A 22,124-nucleotide genomic window follows, 5' to 3' on the forward strand; every position below is an offset into this window, starting at 1 on the left:
ATATGATGTGATTGAAGGTGGTGTAAAAATTTTTGCTACGTGCTACGCAGTGCTACGACGCGCGACGATAACTATCATAGTAATGTTTTTTATAATTTTCTATTCTTATAATAATAATATAATAATAATATCTATGGACGCTTCACACCACGTCAGTCTGGCCCCGTGCTAAGTACCTAAAGGACTTGTGTTACAGGTACCAGACAACGGAAATATATTTAATACTCTTATACTATACATATATTTAAGATTTTTATTATATCATACACATATTTAATACACATCCAGACCCGGGAACATTGAAAACCTTTTGTTCCGTCGGCGGGATTCGAACCCGCGACCCCCGGCTTGAGCTACCAACGCGCTCACCACTGAGCCACAGAGGTCGTCAAATAATGCTACAACCAAGTAAAAATTCATATACAAGGGGTATTTAAAATTCTACTTAGTTGGTTGTTATACTAAAAAGCAGAGTCATAGTTGAAATACTTATATTTTTTAATATTATTCAAATACAAAGTTACTCATAGAGTAACGAATATCCTTGGACGTTTCCTCAATTCTATATAACCCTCCTGGCAGTCGGGTAATTATATTCCATCCTCGTTTAAATTTTTCTAAACATACATTTATTTTTTATACTTACATAATCAACATCAATATGTCTTCACAAAAGATTCAACTTAAAATACACTGTATATAATTATACGGATATATATCGAATATTCCAATTCCATTTAAATGAAGATTAGAACTGAAATTCAAATTAAACCCTTTTACGAGCCGATCGGTGGGTGGGTATAATTAAAGTCGGTGACATTTATGCTGATGTGGATCCAGGCTTGATGAAGGGCGGGCCCTTTGACCAAATCTATCTAATTAACATTTCCCATCGCACTAAATTTCGGCTCACGAAATTTACGTTATGTACCTACTATACGCGTCTTAATAATCTTGCTATCTCAATGTCGTTTGAAGTGTATATAGCTATGTGGACTGAGGACTTGTACAAATTCGTGTTTTGTAACCTTGTTTCTTTGTGTTGTGTTAGGTATAAAGATTTGTGTGTTGGTCTGTAATTGTAAGGTAATAAAATGTAGCCCACAGAAGCCTGAAATGGGTTATAATATTTTATTCTATTCTTATATCTATCAACATGTAGCTACAACTTACAAGGTATTTTTTCAGGTGGTAATAACATGTTCTTTTCTATATCTTGGTACTCAGCACGACATATTGTTTTTCTTTCAAATTCATATTCAAATGTCTTTATTGCCAGAATGTTGTTGATGTCGTTGTTGTTGCTGTTGTTGTTGATGTTGTTGTGGTTGTCTTTGGTTGAAACCTATTTATAATACCTACGTACACATTCCAAATCCGAAGAGTAATAAAATATCCTATTGCGTAAAAGCTGAAGTACTGCCATTAAAGTAGAAGAAGAAGAAAAGCTGAAATAAGTTACGTAGTATGATAATTAAAAATCGTAATAATTGAATAGAATATCTTCTACATTGTTATTAGATAGCGTTTCAAATGTGAAAATATACGCACGAGAATAAAACAACAGTTTTCAAATTACATACAGTTTTAATTGAGTCACCTTTAAAAGGTTTAATTATTCATTAATATGCAACGTTAAGGGTTCGCTTCTAGGACATTGCATCTTTGTGACTTCTTACGATGATCATAAAGTATACCGCAACTGAAAAAATAAACAAAAAGCATTAATGTAAGGATGATATTATGTCTAATAGATTTACCTCCTTACCTACCTCATAAAAAATACACCAGTTTATACGATGTAAGATTGTAAATATTTGATATTGTCTGATCATGCAATCAAAAAGTCTCTGGATATACAAAGACAGACCAACAACTCTACATAGTAGGTAATATATTATGATATTTACGACATAATAAATTGAAAAACTTTCTTATAATTTATACTGAAAAGGGCGTTATCAAGGACTTACAGCCTGCGCTTATTAAAGCTACAATAAGGGATGAAACAGTATGGCAACCGAAGTGTTTGTCGTATCCGTCTATCATGGCTATTATTTTTCCCACAATTGAGACTAATAGTTTTACAACTACAGAGCACAGTAAAACCCACAGGAACATAATAGCGGTTATCTGTTTATCCTGAAAAAAAAAAAATAAAAAAGTCATACTATTATTATATAGGACTACCAGGATCTGATGGCATGAATTTGGAAGGCAGATTTAAAAAAAATGTAATTATTCTTTGGATACATTTTTATATTTGCATGTCTCACACACAGAATCAGCCGCTATAAGGAAAAAAAGGATCAAAATGTTTTTTGCCAATTAATTGCTAGAGTCGATTTATTTTCTCACTTTTTGCCATCAGATTTTGGTAGACCTATAATTACTAGATGAAGCCCGCAACTTCACTGCGCCAAAATTCGTTTATCGCACAAGAACCGTACATTTTTCTGAGATAAAAAGTATCCTATGTCCTTTCCTGGGACTCAAGTTATCTCCATACCGAATTTCCGCAAAATCAGTTCTGGACGTGAAGAGGTAGACAGACAGACAGACACAATTTCACGATATGGATTAGTATCTGACCATAAAAGCTTTATTTAAGATTGTATTTAAAGCTTTAATCCAAAACTGTGCATTTTTCAGGATAAAGGTATCATGTGTACTCTAAACAAGATGTTATCCTTAGCATCTGCTTAAGGAGTTTTTTTTTTCTGAAAGTAACAAATATGTTTACAAAACTTTGCGTATAAGATGTAATTTATTTCTTTAAAATGCTAGCAGCTGTTTCCGTATCGTTACTACAAGACTCTTAAAATTATCTTGGTAACATGCTTCAGCGTAATTGCTTTCTATATAATATTTTAACTTACCAATAACAGTCCAATGAAGAATACGATACTCGTCAAAGCTAACGCCGTATCGCATATTATTATAGAGTACGTCAAAATTTTTTGTATCACATTGATGTAGCAGCCATCTCCATACAAGTAGTACGAAGTAGAAAACAACTGAAACAATTATTTACATTTTTTTTTTATGAAATAAGGGGGCAAACGAGCAAACGGGTCACCTGATGGAAAGCAACTTCCGTCGCCCATGGACACTCGCAGCATCAGAAGAGCTGCAGGTGCGTTGTCGGCCTTTTAAGAGGGAGTAGGGTAATAGGGGTAAGGTAGGGATGGGAAGGGAAGGGAAAAGGGGAGGATAGGGGAGGGAATTGGGCCTCCGGTAAACTCACTCGGCGAAACACAGCGCAAGCGCTGTTTCACGCCGGTTTTCTGTGAGAAAGTGGTATTTCTCCGGTCGAGCCGGCCCATTCGTGCCGAAGCATGGCTCTCACACGTATTTTTTTAAATATATTCTATATTATAGTATATCCTATTCTGGGACTCTGAGTATCTTCATACCAAATTTCATAAGAAATAGATTTTATATTATGTGAGGAGGTAACATACAGACAGACATACTTTCTCATTTATAATAGTACCTGGATGACCGAGCTTTGCTCGGTATAGCAAACACTCATTGACTTCGTGTTACTTAATAACGCCATCTGCTGGTCGTTAAAACAATTAGTTGCTTACAAAATAGTATTATTATTCGCCAATAGGTGTCAGGAAGAGTCATATTTTTCAGCATAAACCTATAATGCTATATTATGTCTATGTTTTTCAGTTTATCGATTATCGATAAAACACGAATAAAAAGACATTTTCTGAAAATGATTCCTAGCTAGATGGATTGGACCAAAACAGGTCAAGAAATAAAAAAATAAATGACCCCAGAAAAAGTACATTTCCGTAATTTACATTATATCTGCCAAAAAATTGCTCAAAAAACAATAATTTTAAAAATATAGCACCAATTCCACGACGCATATCATTATGCAGGCTGCTTTTAAACTTGCAACACAAAAACAACAACTATTCACTTTAGGCAGAGCGTCAAATAATCCAGACATTTTGAATATTAAGTTATTTTATACTAAAACAGTTTATAAATATTTAAACAAATTAGCAAAGCAAAAATTACAAATTCCATAAATTGTAAAAACTTTAGAGCTCACTTCAAATAATAATATTATGAAAGACTGACATAATCCAACTGTCCAAATATTTTTTAATTTCTATAGTTATTTCAAGAAGTTAAGAGCTTTAGATTTTGGTTTTCAGAAAATATATATTGAACCAAAATAAAAATGATTTAGAAAGTACTTAAATTATTTTCATTTTTTTGTATGGGAGCCCCCTTAATTATTTATTTTATTATAATATTAAAGTACACATATATAAGTAAGGAGTTTGAAAAAAATTCAAGTACCTACCTGTTTCCATTATTGATATAGAGCAAAAAATTGTATAGGAGTCCCCCTTAAATATTAATTTAATTTTGTTTTTAGTATTTGTTGTTATAGCGGCAACAGATATACATATACCTAATCTGTGAAAATTTCAACTCTATTATTACAGTTCTTGAGAGCCTGGAGACAGACAGACAGGCAGACGGACAGAGTCCGTCTGTCCGTCTGCCTGTGACAACGAAGTCTTAGTAATAGGGCTCCTTTTTTATCCTTTGGGTACGGAACCCTAAAAATACGTGTTAGCCTTGAGAGACCACAGACTGAGTACAGAAAACCGGCGTGAAACAGCGCTTGCGCTGTGTTTCGTCTAATGAGTGAGTTTAGCGGAGGGAGTCCGGCGGAGGCCCAACTGCACCCTTATACCTTATTCCCTATCTCTATTCTCTTCTGCTTATTCCCTTAGCCTTGCAACTCTTCTGATGTTACAGTGTCCTTGGGCGACACACACGCAGTTGTCCTTTCCGTCAGGTGACCCGTCTGCTTGTTTGCCCCCTAATTTCATTAAAAAAGGAACGAGAACAGGGGGATTGGGATACCCCCTTTTCGTATTCCCTCAATTAAGCCTTTTCTCTTTTAAAGGCTGGCAAAGCATTTGCAACTTTTCTAATATTGCGAGTGCACATGCTCGTTTGCCCCTTAATTTCATAAAGACGTGTACATGGCAAAACTTACAAAAAATCGGCCAGAGTCGGACTCGCGCACGAAGAGTTCCGTAACGATACAAAACAAAAATAGGCTAAAAATTGTTTTCTGTATGGTTTTATTTTATTACTTATTATTATTAAATATTAAAGTACACACATAACAAAGGTATGTGTGAAAAATTGAAGTGCCTACCTCTTGCCATAATTGATATAGAGCGAAAAAGGCCGAAAAAATCACGTTTATTGTATGGGAGACCCCCTTAAATATTCATTTAATTTTGTTTTCAGTATTTTTTGTTATAGCGGCAATAGATATACATAATCTGTAAAATTTCAGAAGTCTAGCTATAGCAGTTCTTGAGATACAGCCTGGAGACAGACAGACGGACAGGCAATGAAGTCTTAGTAATAGAGTCCCGTTTTTACCCTTTGGGTACGGAACCCTAAAAAGAAATGAAATCACACCAAAAACATTTTCATGTAACAATATTGCCAAGACAAGAACATAATATACCGTAGTTCGTGGTGTCAAAAAGTAGTGAGATGTAATTTTGAGCCAAGTTTCTAACCTTACATACTCAGCCCTAAATCTAAAAACCTTAATTTTACACTTAAGTCGCGGCAAAATACTAGATATAATGTGTCACTGTGTCAGCCGCACGAGAAAAATCTAAAAACTCTCCACATTAGTCAAAATGGGTGGCTTGGCCATTTTGTTACGGTAAATATAAAAGTAATCAAAGCGCACTCCCGTGTGCAAAGCATAATATTATTAATATAACTTACAAGTTAACCAGAACATAGCAGTATTTTTACAAACAATTCGTATTTAGTCATTCTTAAAGAAATTATGCAAAAATTAAGAAAATGTACAGTACATTTTCTTAATTTATGCATAACCTAATTTTTGCATAAACTATATAAAAACAAATATTAAATTACATATTTTACTTTTATTTAGTTTTCTCCTATGACATTGACTTTTTGTGACTTCTTACGTCGATCATGAAGTATATCGCAACTGAAAAATAAGTAAAAGGCATTAATCACGGCATTAATAAGTATAAAAATCTTCTCATTTTTTTAAATTATTTACTGTTATCTAGTAGGGACTTACAGGCTGTGCCAATCAAAGTCGCGATAAGGAGGAAATCAGAATCGCAAATAAAGTAAATGATGTCGTATTCACTTATAAAGGCCATATATATTTTTTTGAAAATTGCAGTAAGTAGTCTTATAGTTTCTGAGCACAGCAAAACCCACAGATAAATTATCGCTGTTATCCGTTTATTCTGCAAAAAATAAAGTATTTCTAAAATCAAATCACACCAATTATGTGCTTTCCTGCATACTAATACCATAAATGCGAAAGTGTGTCTGTTTGTCTGTTGCCTCTGCATGACAAAATAGCTGAACCGTTTGAGCTGAAATATGGTGTGGTGATACTTTGAATTCCAGGAAAGGATATACTTAGGATACTTTTTGTTCCAGAAAAATGTACGGCTCCCACACGGTAACACACAATAAAAATCGGCCAGAGTCGGACTCGCGTACAAAGGGTTCCGTAACGTAATAGAGCAAAAATAGGCCAAAAATTTTGTTTTTTGTAAATTTTTATTTTATTTTAATATTATAATTAATGAAATATCAAAGTGTACATATTATGATAAAGGACTTTGTGGAAAATTCAAGCGTCTACCATGTTTCCATTATTGATGTAGAGCAAAAAAGGCCGAAAAATCATGTTTGTTGTACGGGACCCTTAAATATTTATTTTATTTCGTTTTTACTATTTGTTATTATAGCGGCAACAGAAATACATAATCTGTGAAAATTTCAGAAGTCTAACTATATTGGTTCTTGAGTTACAGCCTGGAGATAGACAGACAGACGTACATACATCGAAGTCTCAGTAATAGCACGGAACCTTAAAAATCAGTTTAAAATCGTGGAACATTTTTATGATTTGCTTACCAACTTACCAGTATTACACCAATGAAAAATACAATGCTCGCAAAAGCCAAAGTTGGATCGCAAACCATTAAGAGATATTTTAAAATCTTTTGTAATAATAATAATATCTATGGACGGTTCACACCACGTCAGTCTGGCCCCGTGCTAAGTACCTGAAGGACTTGTGTTACAGGTACCAGACAACGGAAATATATTTAATACTTTTATACTATACATATATTTAAGATTTTTATTATATCATACACATATTTAATACACATCCAGACCCGGGAACATTGAAAACTTTTTGTTCCGTCGGCAGGATTCGAACCCGCGACCCCCGGCTTGTAATGTATTGAAGTAGCAGTCTACTTCGAAAAAGTAGAGGGCGGTACAGAAAATCTGAAAAAATACAGAAGCACACAGTTTAGATCCTACATCGATAACACATTACCAATGAAATCTTAAGAAAAAAAGATGGATAAATAAAATAGAGATATTAAGGTACAAGCATGGTAGGTAAGTTGGAAGCCGGCTACATGAAGTTGCAGCAGACGACGTGTCGTCGCGACACTACTGGTTTCTATGTATTTTTATGAATATGTGTCGCTAGCTTCGTGTGGAAGCTGCGCATGGTATTTTATAGAAATACATAGAAACCAGTAAAGTCGCGACGATATGTCGTCTGCGTCGGACGACATGAAGCAACCTTCATGTCGTCCGCTGCCAACCGGCACCTTAAACTTTAAAGTATGCTTTTTTTATTCAATGATTTTAAAGTTTAAAAACAATTACCATCTCCACGATGCATATTATTATGCAGGCGGCTTTTAAATGTATACAAAAACAACAATAATTTACTTTAGGCAGAGCGTCAAATATTTCAGGCATTATGATTTATAACCGTTTAAAACTGTGTGAAATAGCAAAGTTAAAACTACACAAATAACCTTAGCGTGTCAAGAACGACTTTGAAATTATAATATTTCTTCTGTCCAGTTTATTTTTAATTTCTGTTAATTTAATTAAGCAAAATACTACTTTCTTAAGTCTGCTAGGAACTTCGATTTCTAGCATAGACTTATTTATACACTGTCGTAAAGTTTATGGTTTCTAGCATGTTTGGGTAATATATTTTGGGGATAAATAAATTTAATCTAACACTAAAACTTACGCTTGTCTCTTTCAGGAACTATCTTACAATAATATGTAGTATAATTTATAGGTATGGAAAAGCTTGTAGTAAATTCTTTTCTCATGTCAAATATACCTAGTATATACCACTTGCAGCACCCGTAGCATGACTACAGTAGAAATACGAGAGCGTAGACAAACAGTGGAGATAAACAGCTGAAAGTGCCATTACGATCTTTACCACGGCTACCCCGTAGCCGCGATCAACAAAAAATCAATTAAAATGCCACTTTATGACATGGACTTTAGTCTACATCATAAAGTAGGATTTTATTTGAATTTTTAGGACTAGTCTATGTTATAAAGTGGCATTATATTTGATGTTTTGTCGATCGCGGCTAGCCGCGGTAAAGATCGGAGCGGCACCTTCATCTCCGCTATTTGTCTATACTTTCGTATTTCTACTGTAGTCATGCTACGGGTGTAGGTATTTCTTTAGCCGATATTCTTCACTTATATGAATTTATTTCCCTTTTTTTTACTCTTTATGAACAGTAGTACGGGAGCCCTAGAACGAATTTTTTTTTTGATTACTATGAAGCAAATTTTTTGCGAGAAACTTCATTTTGATAAGACGAACAACATTTTTATTTGCGAAAAATCTCAAAAGTGGTAGCTAACAGAGATAGAAAGGATTTCATACTTTGAATTGATGGTCCTAAAATATGGACTGTTTTATTTGTAGAACAATGTTACTATTAAATTATTTGACTATTAATCTATCAATATACAAAAAATCAGCTCTTTAGGGTTCCGTTAATTGTTGTTCGTTGTTGTTGTTGATCGTACCCTATATGTTCTGTAATCAACAAAACTTGGTTGACTAACAAACCCTAAAATGGAACCTTAACAATTGTTCATTAAATTATGTGATCTTAAAGAACAACTCAATTCTCAAGTAAACAAAAGAATGTATATTTACATATTCAGCGTAAACAGACCGAGAATAATAATTTATCCTGAAATTTCGTCGTAATACGTAGCTTAAGTTTAAGCTCCGAAACCGGGGATTTCAGCATTATTACGTCTTGTAGGGCGGGCGCGGGGGGCGGCGCGGCAGGGCGGGGGCGGGGGCGGGCGGCTCTTAACAAGATTACATCTGGGATAAAGCGGCTGAGATAATAGCGCCCGAGTAAGCCCGCGCTAGAGCTCGGATATAACAAAATTAATGCCAACGAAAAACCGCCTCCATCTTTGTAAATATGCGTTTAGTTTTTTAAATAGTATTTTTTCAGGAAATTTTGAAGCGGTTTTAATGTAAAATTACGGATTTTTAATTATATCAACATTCATTTCTGTAAAATAAACACTAATGAACCGGCAAACATACGAAATTTCCAGCAAAAAGAAAAGCTTTTGAAGCCTTTTATGTTTCTTGCAGTTAAATATTATACCGTAATGGTACACTTATTTTATCTGACTGGGTATATATTTTATTCAGTATTTTATATCATTCTGGGTTCAAACTTATATCTAAGCCCATTAAAAGTTTCTTTCACAATTACTTACCCAAACAATATCGTATCATAATATACTGAAACTGATCTACAAAAACATATTATGTAAGTTCTCCTTATGTAGAATCCTAGGTATGAATCTTCACGAGTTTCCTGAACTATTGTAAGGGTACGATCGATCCGCTGTTTTCAAATTCAATCCACAGAGTGGGTGTAACAATAAAACCGGTATCACCTGGGCACCTCGTGAACAGAATAACAATGTTATACATGATTTTGTAAAACAAACGATCACGAATTTTGTATTTACCACTTTTTGTAATATACTCTAGCTTGGAAGAAACTTAGGTTTGAACTTAAGTCACGAAGAAATAAGAATGAATAAGATAATTATTGATAAGTACATTACATCTTATTTCAATAAATCTGTATCGTTTAAAATAAAGTAGTGTGCTGGTGACACAAAAGTTGCAGTGGTGGAATAACGGTGGCCATTTGTTCGTTTACAAAAATCAATATAGTTTGGAAGCGAAAATGATCTTTCGACGCCTATGTCTCAAATTAAAGGAAAAAAGTATATATCTCTTTTTGTGAATTCGTTTTGTCCGAACGGGGGTGTGTATGCAATAATAAATTACCACAATCCGTATCGCAGCATCCCATCTGGATGAAATACACCCGTCGTTATGTCCAAGCATCTGCACCCGGAGGAATGTCCGATGCTTTCGGAGATTAACCTCAAAGATTTGGTTGATAAAAAATATAAGCTAGTATTCGTAGAATACATAAGGGCTTCTAGCAAGCGGTTACTTATTATACGAATATTTTATTTTCATTAATTTGTGAAAAACAGCTCCTTTCAGTAGCCATAGTTATCAATCATACTATGCTTGTATGTTGCGTTTACTCTTGATTTTCTGCAACAACTCTATTAGAGAAAAATATCGATCGAGATATATTAATTAATTTGCCTGATAAATAAAAATATATATATATATATATATATATATATATATATATATATATATATATATATATATATATATATATATATATATATATATATATATATATATATATATATATATATATACATATATATATATATATATATATATATATATATATATATATATATATATATTTAGAGACACGTGTCTCTACAGGTGAAGCTACGTGTGCTAGTCGGGATGGGATGGGATCTTCCCTTAATTGGATTGTTAAAACACGTTATCATCTAAATCATAGCATGAGGACTTAATTACAATAGATGTAAGTAGATTAGTCGTCGTAATATATTACCGCGTATCAGGTTATGTGGGAAGCGAATTGACGTCTTTATTGCTAGTTTCCACGAAGGAACACACGCGGTGCGTTTCTACGGGGAACTGTCAAAATATTTCATACAAAATATAAGCGAGAGGCGGACCGCTTCTATGATATATCCTCTTTTTTATCGGATAACGAACATGCGCGATAGGTCTCTCGGCCTTCGTATAAATCTTCGGGAAGTTTATTTATTAAGTCGTGGTCGGGTTTACGAGGTCCCGCAGTAGGCGTGCTCATTACGAGTCCGCCGCGGGGCGAAAAAAACTTTCCTGATATCTTCTTACAAAATTAACTGCTAAAGTTTCTCCCTAAATTTCGTCGGGGCAGCTCGAATAATTTATTTTACGATGTACCCTAGAAACGGAACGTGATTCGCGTACAACTGATGAGTATATTTATATATTAAAGTGCGCCTGCTCCACGGGTTTTATGTTAGCAATTTGGGGCGAGTACAAAAGAATTGTTAAGGCCGAAACGGACGTGCCTCCCCGACTCTGTAACGATCTTCATTTTTGTTACTTTTCTTTTTTTATTTGTGTATATTTTCAGGAAAATATTGTTCTTTTCGGCGCGACGAAGTTTCATGATCATAAAAGTTGTTATGGATTCTCGTACCAGAATTCATTAGATATGAGATGGAGAGACATCTTCACAATACTATTCTTATTATAGTCGAATACTCTACGAAATACACATAAAAACTGATGGCAAATCGTGTTATGATATTAATAAATAATATAGTTGCTTCCTAACTTTTCTGTTATCAATGCTAAGCTATACTTTTAGGATATAAATCTAACTTAAACTATGCCTGAAGTAAAAATACTATCTAAAGTCTATTTCGATTTCATAAAAATTATTATGTCTACCTAACGGCTAGCCTCTCCCGAATAAAAAAGTTAATTTCATAGTTAACTCAATCATTATAATCGCATTAAAATTCCGTATATTTGAAAGGCTCTATAAATCACAATTGAGAACATAAACACATAACACAACAACCTAATTATACAGCTTTATTATTGGATTGTCGTAAAATAAATGTAAAATGTACACCGACGGGGCGATATTTAATCCGACTGCACGAAACGAACGGTATTTGTTTTGTTTTCGTAGGAAAAGTTGAAACCAAATGAAAAAACGTAGCTTTTCCAAGATTATTATTTAATTTTTTATAATACTTTTATTTCATTATAATTATTTTACATTATGGTGTGCACAAAATATAGGTAAGTCCCTACTAATTATACACGGGTACCTATTTTATAATAATTTACCTACAAGATAGTACTAATTTTTAGCAAAGGAAACCGTGAAAACAGTTTTTAATGCTTATTCCATTGTAAAATGAGCTTTGAAATTTACTCATACAGTCGTTATTCAATTGAACATTACGGATCGTAAGGATTGTTAAAAGTGTAAAGGCTGTATGGAAAAGCTCATAATAACCACAAGATATGGCGCCTTAAGGCAGTTTGTTATGAAGTTTATTGTAGCTATAGGTTACAAGCTGCTGGAAGAACGAAAATCACAAATTAGTTTTTAATTGAGCACCATATTTTTGAACAATTTGGTACAGTTTTACGTCCTACCAATAAAATATTTTTCATATACTTATACGGCGTCTATAATGTACCTTTAATTCACTGTTTTCTTTGTATAAAGAGTAATTTATAAATTTATCAAGTACAACGTATTAACGTCAGCAAAAAAAGAAAATAACTTAAAAATGCGTACCTACTGGGTAAAAACGTTCTCCACTATTTTTATAATAGTAAGGCGCTGTCCGTCGCACGGGGAGCAATGCGCCCATAAAGTCTTAGGTAAAATGCAGACGGCACGCCTTTTACTTGCTTTTATATTTTTTATAAGACAGAAGGTATCTTTGGCCGCTCAGAGCATAAATAAAAATAACGAGTACTAGGCTAAGGTACGCTGCTAAAGTAGCTTTAGTCTAGACTCTAGGAGAAGCTGAGTATATTATAATTATGAGTAAATTTAGCGATTGCTATTAAAATTCTAATTTGATTTCGGAATGAAATTTCGAAGTATGAAAATGAATGAAATGAAAATGATTGAATAATTTGGTATTCGTGCTGAGGCGTTTCCCTTTTTCCCGAATAAAATAAGTACGAATAAGGAATTTCAATCAAGAGCAGACGATAAAAAGAAAGTATTGAAAGCCATAACAACCAGAATCTGCTCAAAATGAAAACAAAAATAATATACAGCCAAACAAAAAAGTTTTTTTAGTAAGTCCTTTTGGAAGAAGAAGAAAGTTAAGATAAGTGGGAAACCGATTACGGAACTATTGTTTAAAAAGTGATTCTGAAAGATGGTCCTGAAATTCGTTTAAAACTACTGTAAAAGTACTTGCTGTGTATTGCGCAATATGTCGAAAAATATAAACAACCTCATAAAAAGTCATATAAGACAAAACAAATATAAATAATATGCATGAGATGGGAACGCAAAATATCTGAATCTACGAAAGCATATCGGCGTCTATAAAACAGAATTGATTCACGAATACATAAACTCTTGTGCTATCTAAGCTAGAGAAGGGTTCGTTTTATTGCACAGAATTTGCATATAAAGTAACCATCGAAGAAAAGCGATCTCCGCTTCGAGTCATGCTTTTTTCGTATTCATTGTAGTTGCCAACAGTTTTACGATCCATGATGTTTTCTCAACAATAAATAATACTAGTAGGGTTCAGATGCGTGCTCTTTTTTCTTTAACTTGAAATAAGTCTAAAAAACAATGATTTCTCAGGGACTTGAACTAAAAATACTTTAAGTTTCAACTAAACTAAATAAACAACAATAAAATAAAAGCAGTGATATTATTATACATTCAAGAATTTTTGTACCACACGGCTTATTTTGATTTAAATCTCTAAAGCCTTTAAAACTCTTAAAGATATAGCTTTATATTACGATAGCGATACCTGAATCTTTTATGTAAATGTAGAGTTCTGTATAAAACGTCCATATTTCATATTACAATGTTTTGGCTCACAGAACGGGTTTGGTGAATAAAAAGAAATAAAATTAAGTAGCATCAGGGCGTTACCGCCGATACCCAATAAAAATGATATTTAATTGAGGACGATAAGGTGTCTCCGCCGTCTAATAAACTCCCTTTATTATTGTGTTAAGCTGAGGCTCCAGATAATAAACATTTTGTTTAAATGGCCGCAAGAAAAGCCTTTCGAATCTTTTATTTATCTCCGCTTAATATAAAATGCGTGTTTATGTAAAATATCCGTTGAACTTTATAGGTTTTAAATTTTATATACGAATCGAGATTTTTTTCGTTTTATACGTTTTTAATAGCGTCTAGTATCACAGAATCTATAAGTAACTCGGTATAACAAGTATCTGCACTTAGGTCGATGATAAGGCATCTCGAGATAATGTAGAGTTCCTAGGAGTATAAAGAGCGGTACTTAAATAAAAAGAAGAAAGAGTGTTTCAAAACCTGAAAAGTATTTTATTTTATAGTCTTCGATACAAGCATCGTACTTAAGATCATTACTACTCTAATTGCTCTCTTCTACGGCGTAGAGGATCGTAAGTAGGTATAATTATTATTGCTATGTAGCTTACACGATAGAAGTAGAGCACCTACATAATATTTTATGAGTAAATTAATACCATACAACACAATTGTAGACGAAGATTTTTTTAATAAAATTAGGGGGCAAACGAGCAAACGGGTCACCCGATGGAAAGCAACTACCGTCGCCCATGGACACTCGCAACATATTATACGAAGGATTGCAGGTACTTACCTGCAATCATAAAAAAATTAAACGCTGGCAACGTACTTACGTTGCCAGCGTTTAATTTTTTATGAATTAGAATACAACAAACGTTGAAAGAAATTATCACCCGTTTTGTCCTGAAAATTTTGCATATTTCAAAATGGAATCTGCAACATTTGCATATATTTGTATTAAGCGCAGCGTCAGAGCTCGCGGATAGCTCACAATGCCGTTTAAGTGATAGTTATGGCAGTTTTATAGGCAGTTAGATTTATTTTTACTGCACTGTTTGTTTTAATGCGTTTTTCGCGAGAGGACGCGACGGTTCTTTATGGCGATCTTTCACGGTAAGATCACAAATCATCGTTAACGGGTACCTAACACTAATTTGTTAAGTAAATTGTTTCAATTGTTTAGTTTATTCACTGTTTTGTTGGAGGCTACTTACGACACAAATGCCGTTTTATTGAATTAAAATATTTATAGGTATTCTATAGCGATAATAATATTCCACATCAGCAGCAACAACATTCATAACATTCTTTGAAATTTATATTTCATAGAAGTAACAACTATTAATATTTTATAATAAACACTGAATTTATACATTAGTTAAAGTTGTTTAGATTCTTCATACAATGTATTCTTCTTGGCACTGACAGAATACGAGTAGATATAAACGCACACTTTTGTTGTTAAAAGCTCTGGTTTAACGACCATGAAAATTCATATAATTTCTTGGCTATTCTAAAATTTTTGTTTTGATCGAAACCTTTGAAACTCTACCACTGTACCATGTTAATTCTAAGCACCCTGTAACCGCATCTACATTTTATTCATAATCATAATCACTCTGAACCGTAATAAAAACGTTAATTTATACCCAAGATATAAGTAAATAAGTAGATTAAATTAATGTGGGCAAATAAGAACTTATCCGAGAATACCTCGAAATTGGTTTTGGAAGGTATCTGTGAGTCTCAATTCCGGTTAATTATGTAGCCGTGACAACGTCCGTGGGCCTAATCAGAAAATATTGGGCAATAAAACGAGTGGTAGGGCGACTTAATCAAATTCCCGGCCGCTGACCAACCTCTCTACCTCTGCCTATAGGTATACACTTATAAAGGTATTATAATATACATTACCTGTATATAACTTACCTTTATTAGCGTTTACTCCATTTTCTACAATATTTTAAGTTGGAAAACATTTCCAGTTTTAAATAAAAGCCAGTTTTTGAGATACGACAAAGATAATAATATAATATCGAATAATCAGTTCAACTAGTTTTATTTAACTGTTTGATTTTAAACTTATAATAGTTACTAAAGGTAAACCAAAACGCAGAAGCAACAAACAGTTTAGTTTGCCTACGTCTTTCAAGCTATGGAGGTCAGCTCAAAGTGGCCACCTTAACTTTCAATTTGAAAAAAAGACGAAATATTATATATTTAAAGATAAAAAATGTGCTACTAGATAGTGCATTTATTATATTTCTGCTATGTGTGATTCATATTTACCCAAATCTTAAAATTAGCTCATGATTCACATATTACGACAACCTGTCAAAAAACCGCTTTGCCCGAGGGCTCGCCTAAAGCGGCCATAGGGGTAAGGGCAACGTGGCCAGCCCAAATGTTTGCACGAAATGGTATTTTTTTCTATTAAATAAATATTTTTTTTTTTTAAATGAATGCTAAAAATGTTCCAAAATAGGTAATTTATCAAAAATAAGTCTGTTAACTGCTACTTATATCGCTTCTGCCCGGTTTCTGAGGTTTCTTGACAGGAGTTTATCTTCCAACAATCACAATATTTTTTTATAAAAAATAATCAACTCTTCTAAAATAAAAAATAGTCAAAATATGTCAATAAAACTTTGTTTTATCGATATATTCCTGTTTCTAAATGTCTCCCATGTTTGTTTTCTACTAATTTGACTGAACCCCGATTTTGTTGAAAATATTTAATAGCTCGCGCCATCGTAGTCTCTTCCCATGACCCCTGGATAGTTTTCTTTTGATAAGTTTGTTCACCATCTAATAATAGTTTTAAGTAATTATCATATAAAAACTATCATTTAGCTTAGCGGCCTAGTGGCCGCTTTGCCCGGTCCGCTTTGCCCTTTGGCAACCGTTCTGTTTTAAACATAATTTTCTTTCGCATTTTTTATCATACTCCAGAATAAAAACAACATAGATAAAGCTAAATAGATAAGCGAAGACACCGGGAAAATAGAAGCATTCAAATATACAAGAAAATAATAAAAAAAGGAAGAATTTACCTTGCATTTTTTTAATAAAACATGCAACTCCAATATTTTTGGCGCTACAAGCTCGCGCCTTCCCCAACCGCTACCGCATCATGGAGCGGGGCTGGGCGGGATGTACACTATGCGCCAGAGCAGCAACGTTGCTCTGCCTTTATAAATAACCGAAATATTAAGGGTGGCCGCTTTGCCTCCTATGGCCGCTTTGAGCTGGACTCCCCTACACTTACAACTAGGTACTATTATACCCACAAAATACCACTGTAGGCGGAAAACTGAAACTCAAAATATGGAAAGTGTAAATCATAATATAGGTCACATAAATAAAACTATTGTTTTCGACATGCTGGCGTAGGCTATTTTTAGTTGGCGTAAGTTAATTTATTATTTCATCGGTTAATATGAATAAATTATTATTTTTATATCTTTTGTTCTCCTATTTATTTTTATTTTAATAGAGTTTACCTTAATTAGATGTGTGAATAGCAGAATCAACGTTTTCCATTGAGGACTTTTGGACCAATATTTATAACGCATAAAACCGAATTTGTTTTTATTAATCAAACCATAAAATAATATAATTGGTGGGTTTAAACAAAGATCCGAATTCCACATATATGAGCCTCGGGATGTGTCCAATAAATCAGTTTTACAGCATTCCCGTGTCATTTCAGTCGTCGAACGGCATAAAATGATAATTTTATTGCGCTCCCCTTCCGTCTCTGTGACTTTACGACAATTGTGAAATGTATCGACAGTTCGTGTGTCACCTAGGAGGTGGACCATCAGCTCTTCAGCACCAACCTTAAATAATCTATAATTTCAGAGCAATAGAATCCATTTTGCAACAATTGAAAACTCCAACTGGAAGATGTCTGTTAATCATACAACATATGGCTCCCTTTTCTTCGTGAGTTTTTCCCGTATATTTTTGGTTCAGACCTCATCAATCTTTCATGTGATTTTAAAGTCAAATTTTAATGCTCGTACGAGGAGAAATGCTCTGCTATTTTTAGTTCTATCAACTTTTATTACGTATTTATTACTTAGGTGCTCAAGCCGAAGAAAAACTTAGAAATAGAAAAATAATTTACTACTTTCTGAAGTATTTATTTCTCACTGTAGTTTATGTTAAAACTTATTTCCTTATTGTACTTTAATAAAGCTCACCGAAGGTTGTATTTAAAACGCAATGAAGCAGTGCATTTATCCATCCGTGTTATTAGAATAAATATTAAAATAGTTTTTCCTGTAATTTACATGACACAAGCTCTTTTTATAATAATTATAGGTTTCATGCGAAGGCAAGGGTCTAATAATACCCTAAGAATAATTATCTTTTGTTTTGTTATGCAAAACTCATTATCACAGTAAATTGTACCCAAGCTGTGCGTAAAATTTCTCAAACGTACAACAAGAAATTATGCTAATGTCAATTAGTAGAAAGCTAAACAATCTATTGAAACTGCGGCTTGCCGTAGTCAAAAGATTTGGTTGAAGAAAAAAGTGTCCAAAAAGCTTTTCATTACTTTCACTGAGATTTTAAGGACATTAGTAACTTCGACATCGACATCGCCGCCGCCGGCGGCCGCAAGAGGCCACGAGCGGCCACGAGCGACCACGGGCGGCCGTAGATTTCTCAAGCGATACTACGTATTACAATAATGAAGATAAAGTTTAAAATCATATGACACTGAAACTGCTCGCCTCGCCTCTGCCATTCCGGTATGAATTGAGCCTTAAATTAAATGACTATTAACCTATCAATATACAATCAATCAGCTGGTTAGGGTTCCGTTTTAGGGTTCCGTAGTCAACTAAGTTTTGTTGATTACAGAACGCTAAAACGGAACCCTAACCAGCTGATTTTCCAGCAATAAAAAAAAATGTTCTAGAGAACCAAATACTTCTATTTAAACTAAATAGAATTCTTTGTAGGGAACCCTAACTAATATAGTACATATCAAACTCTATTTAATCGTAAACATACTCAATCATAATATTATATTCTGTTGAATGGCATTTGTTTGTTGTTGGTGGTATTTACCCTACGAATTAAAATAAAATCGACGTATCAGCATAATATTGCATACCGTTATCAGTCTGATTCCTAAGCACGCATCAGTCAACTTCCTGAACTACGCTAATAAACGTAACGTCTCAATCAGGAGTCCCCAAATTTATTCGGGACTTAATGACCATCAGGCTGATGAGCGTGATGAGACAAGTCCGACCCTCATTACGACCCCCCGGGACTAATGATGATGGGGGTAGGTAATGGGGGTAAATGGGATACGTTTATATATACATAATGTATTCAGTAAAGGATGCCTCAGGAAAGTACTATAAGTCAGTGTTTTTTGGCAGCGAAATTTTTCCTATTTTTTTACTCTGAAAAATGATAATTATTATAATTATAATACATATATCACACACCAGTGCATAGTATTAAAATCAAAGATCATTATTATGAACATACATAAAAAATAAACATATCCACAGCCGAACGTATAACCTCCTCGTTTTTGGAAGTCGGTTAAAAATAAATTTCAACTTTATCAAAAATTTAATAAAAAATATATATTTTCTTCAGATACCAACAGAGCTAAATAATATTATGAACTTTTTATAGGCATTTTTAGAATCAGAAAGCAGAAACTCATTAAATCATAAACTTTAGAACAAATTCTTTCTAGAAATTAGAATCCTAAGTACATGTAGTCATGTACCCTAAATTACTACATACCCCCTAAAACAATACCTACCGCAAAAATGTAATACAAACATATCTTCAAAGTTCTTGGCTATAACACAAAGAGCTTACAGAATACAGATACTCAGAAGCTTTGTCATGAATACCAACTATGATACATCTGCTCGTTGATGAAATATAAAATAAAGACACACAACATATTACTTTGAAACAAAAAATTCAGTCTTATGGCTATAACAATAAGACTTATGATTTTTCTTTTCGTAGAGGATTTCGTAGAGGATTAAAATGAAAATTATGTTTTTTCTGTAGATTCCCTTCTACTACTTACTTGATATTTTAAAGTTTATATTTGCTTTACTTACCTTTTTTTCGATGTTAGTATTGTATCTATCCATTCGTTTAAGGACCTAATTATACTTTAATAAAAATTAAAAGGAGTACCTTCATAATATGAGACAATAATTATTATAAACGAACTTTTGCCCGCGGCTTCGCTCGCGTTAAGAAGTATTATTACATACAAACTTAACTTAACCCCTTGGGGGTAGAATTGATCAAAATCCTTTCTTAGCGGATGCCTACGTCATAACATCTACCTGCATGTCAAATTTCAGACCAATCCGTCCAGTGGTTTGGGCTGTGCGTTGATAGATCACCATGTCAGTCAGTCACCTTTGAGTTTTATATGTATAGATAGATATCAAAATTACTGTTTATTGCTAAAAATCACTACACAAAAAAATGAAATGAAAAATATCCCTATTCCCTATTCTACATCGATGGCTGTATAAAAAAACAAAGCGCTGTCTCACGCACACTAGCGCACTACGTCACAAGATGGCCGCCGTAAAACAAGTGAAGAGTGAGTTACGAGTGTGGGTAGGAGGCGGGCCAATAGCGTGGCTCCCGCCAACTCGGCTTTTTCTTTTATAGTCGACGTTTTCTGCGCTATTTTCCCGATTTTTTGCTGGAAAATGTTTTGTTTGCATTGTGCGGTGTCACAATGTTTTTGTGATGATAAATTTCGTGTTTTATTTCTCGGCGTTTTCACTGCCAGCTCTATCTTTTGCCTATTATATTCTGAATCTGATTAAGAATTTTTTTCTTTTTTCTTAGTTTCGTTTCACATTTTGCCTATTTATTCGTGTACTAGCTCTCTAGTCTTTATCACACCAATCAATCTATGAGACATTATGCGATAGTTATTTTAAGTAAGCATTAAATTTTTTCTTTACTTATTTAAATAACGTATTATATTCATGTTTTTCTACTGCAGTAAAACTGATACATATTAATATTTAACACGACATAAACACTTTATATTTATAAGCTTCTCATTACCAAAACAAACCTAACCTAAAAACACTAACTACACGACAAGTAAATACACGTTTAATTATCCTCCAACATACGAAAATAATCTTACATGGTAATAAAAGTAAAAAGTTATTTAGTAGCTGAACAAAACTCATCAGAAAGTTGGTGGGTAATAATTTAGCTGAAGACGGGAAGACTCGTCTTGTAATATCCTCCACTGACATATTTATTGTCTTGAAGGGCGGGGGTTGCTTCCTTGGGGGAACGAAAATGTTTTATTAAACAAGGGAAGACAAAATACTTTAGTTTTATGAAAGAAATATTATAAAAACAGAGATACACAAATCACAGGCTTATCTTCAAATATTATTGAGACGTTTTGAGTTTTTGTTGTACCTAAATATTTATCTTAGATCAAGCAACAACGCCTTGATTTTTTATTGCCGTTTTACAAGCTTTTGGTGAGAAACTTTGATACACGTCTGTATATAAATTTTTTGGATACATATTGATATTTATATTCACAGTCATTCTAAGAAAGGATTTTAGAATTAACATATCTAGTTGGGATTGCAGTTATTTAATCTATCTATATATATAAAACTCAAAGGTGGCTGACTGACATGGTGATCTATAGACGCACAGCCCTAACCACCGGACGGATCGGGCTGAAATTTTGTATACAGGTAGATGTTATGACGAAGGCATCCGCTAAGAAAGGATTTTGATAAATTCCAACAAGGGTTAAAATAGCGGATGAAAGTTTGTACTTATATAATAATACTTCTTAACGCGAGCGAAACCGCGGGCAAAAGCTCGTATATTATATAATATAATTTTCTTTTTCTGCGAAATTCATCTCCGCATATTTTGTAATTTATAAATATGTTGATTACAATAAACTGTACAAACTATTACTTAATAAACACCTACATCATATATCAGCCTTTGAAATTGATAAAAAATCTAGATGTTGCTTAGTTTGCACTATTTTAAATTTAATTTAGATTCTTAAAAATAAAGAGTAAGTATAGTACCAGAATCTGATGGCAAAAAGTGAGAAAATAAATTGACTCTAGCAATAGGGGTAATAGGAATAAAATA

General features: G+C 33.5%; 2 protein-coding genes across 2 annotated transcripts in view; one reads left to right on the plus strand and one right to left on the minus strand.

Moving 5' to 3' along the window:
* Positions 1-22,124, plus strand: part of LOC121740448 (homeobox protein abdominal-B-like) — a 114,381-nt gene that overhangs the window by 20,763 nt on the left and 71,494 nt on the right. The window lies entirely within an intron of this gene.
* On the minus strand, positions 1,642-3,987 carry LOC121740449. Its single transcript, XM_042133144.1, has 4 exons — positions 3,872-3,987; positions 2,880-3,017; positions 1,974-2,142; positions 1,642-1,702 (listed from the first exon to the last, which is right to left on the minus strand). Exons 1-4 carry the CDS (start codon positions 3,968-3,970, stop codon positions 1,650-1,652), a joined length of 459 nt encoding a protein of 152 aa, XP_041989078.1. The 5' UTR covers positions 3,971-3,987; the 3' UTR covers positions 1,642-1,649.

This window comes from Aricia agestis, chromosome 3 (assembly GCF_905147365.1).
Source record: "Aricia agestis chromosome 3, ilAriAges1.1, whole genome shotgun sequence".
In the NCBI taxonomy this organism is placed as follows: Eukaryota; Metazoa; Arthropoda; class Insecta; order Lepidoptera; family Lycaenidae; genus Aricia; species Aricia agestis.

What these genes read in the sequence shown, in the direction of transcription:
- LOC121740449 (XM_042133144.1), bottom strand. Translation starts at nt 3,970, where the DNA reads ATGTCTGGATTATTTGACGCTCTGCCTAAAGTGAATAGTTGTTGTTTT. An exon ending in TGATATGCGTCGTGGAATTG is followed by an intron (nt 3,018 to 3,871) that starts GTGCTATATTTT and finishes TAATTGTTTCAG; the next exon opens with TTGTTTTCTACTTCGTACTA. An exon ending in AGCTTTAATAAGCGCAGGCT is followed by an intron (nt 1,703 to 1,973) that starts GTAAGTCCTTGA and finishes TTATTTTTTCAG; the next exon opens with TTGCGGTATACTTTATGATC.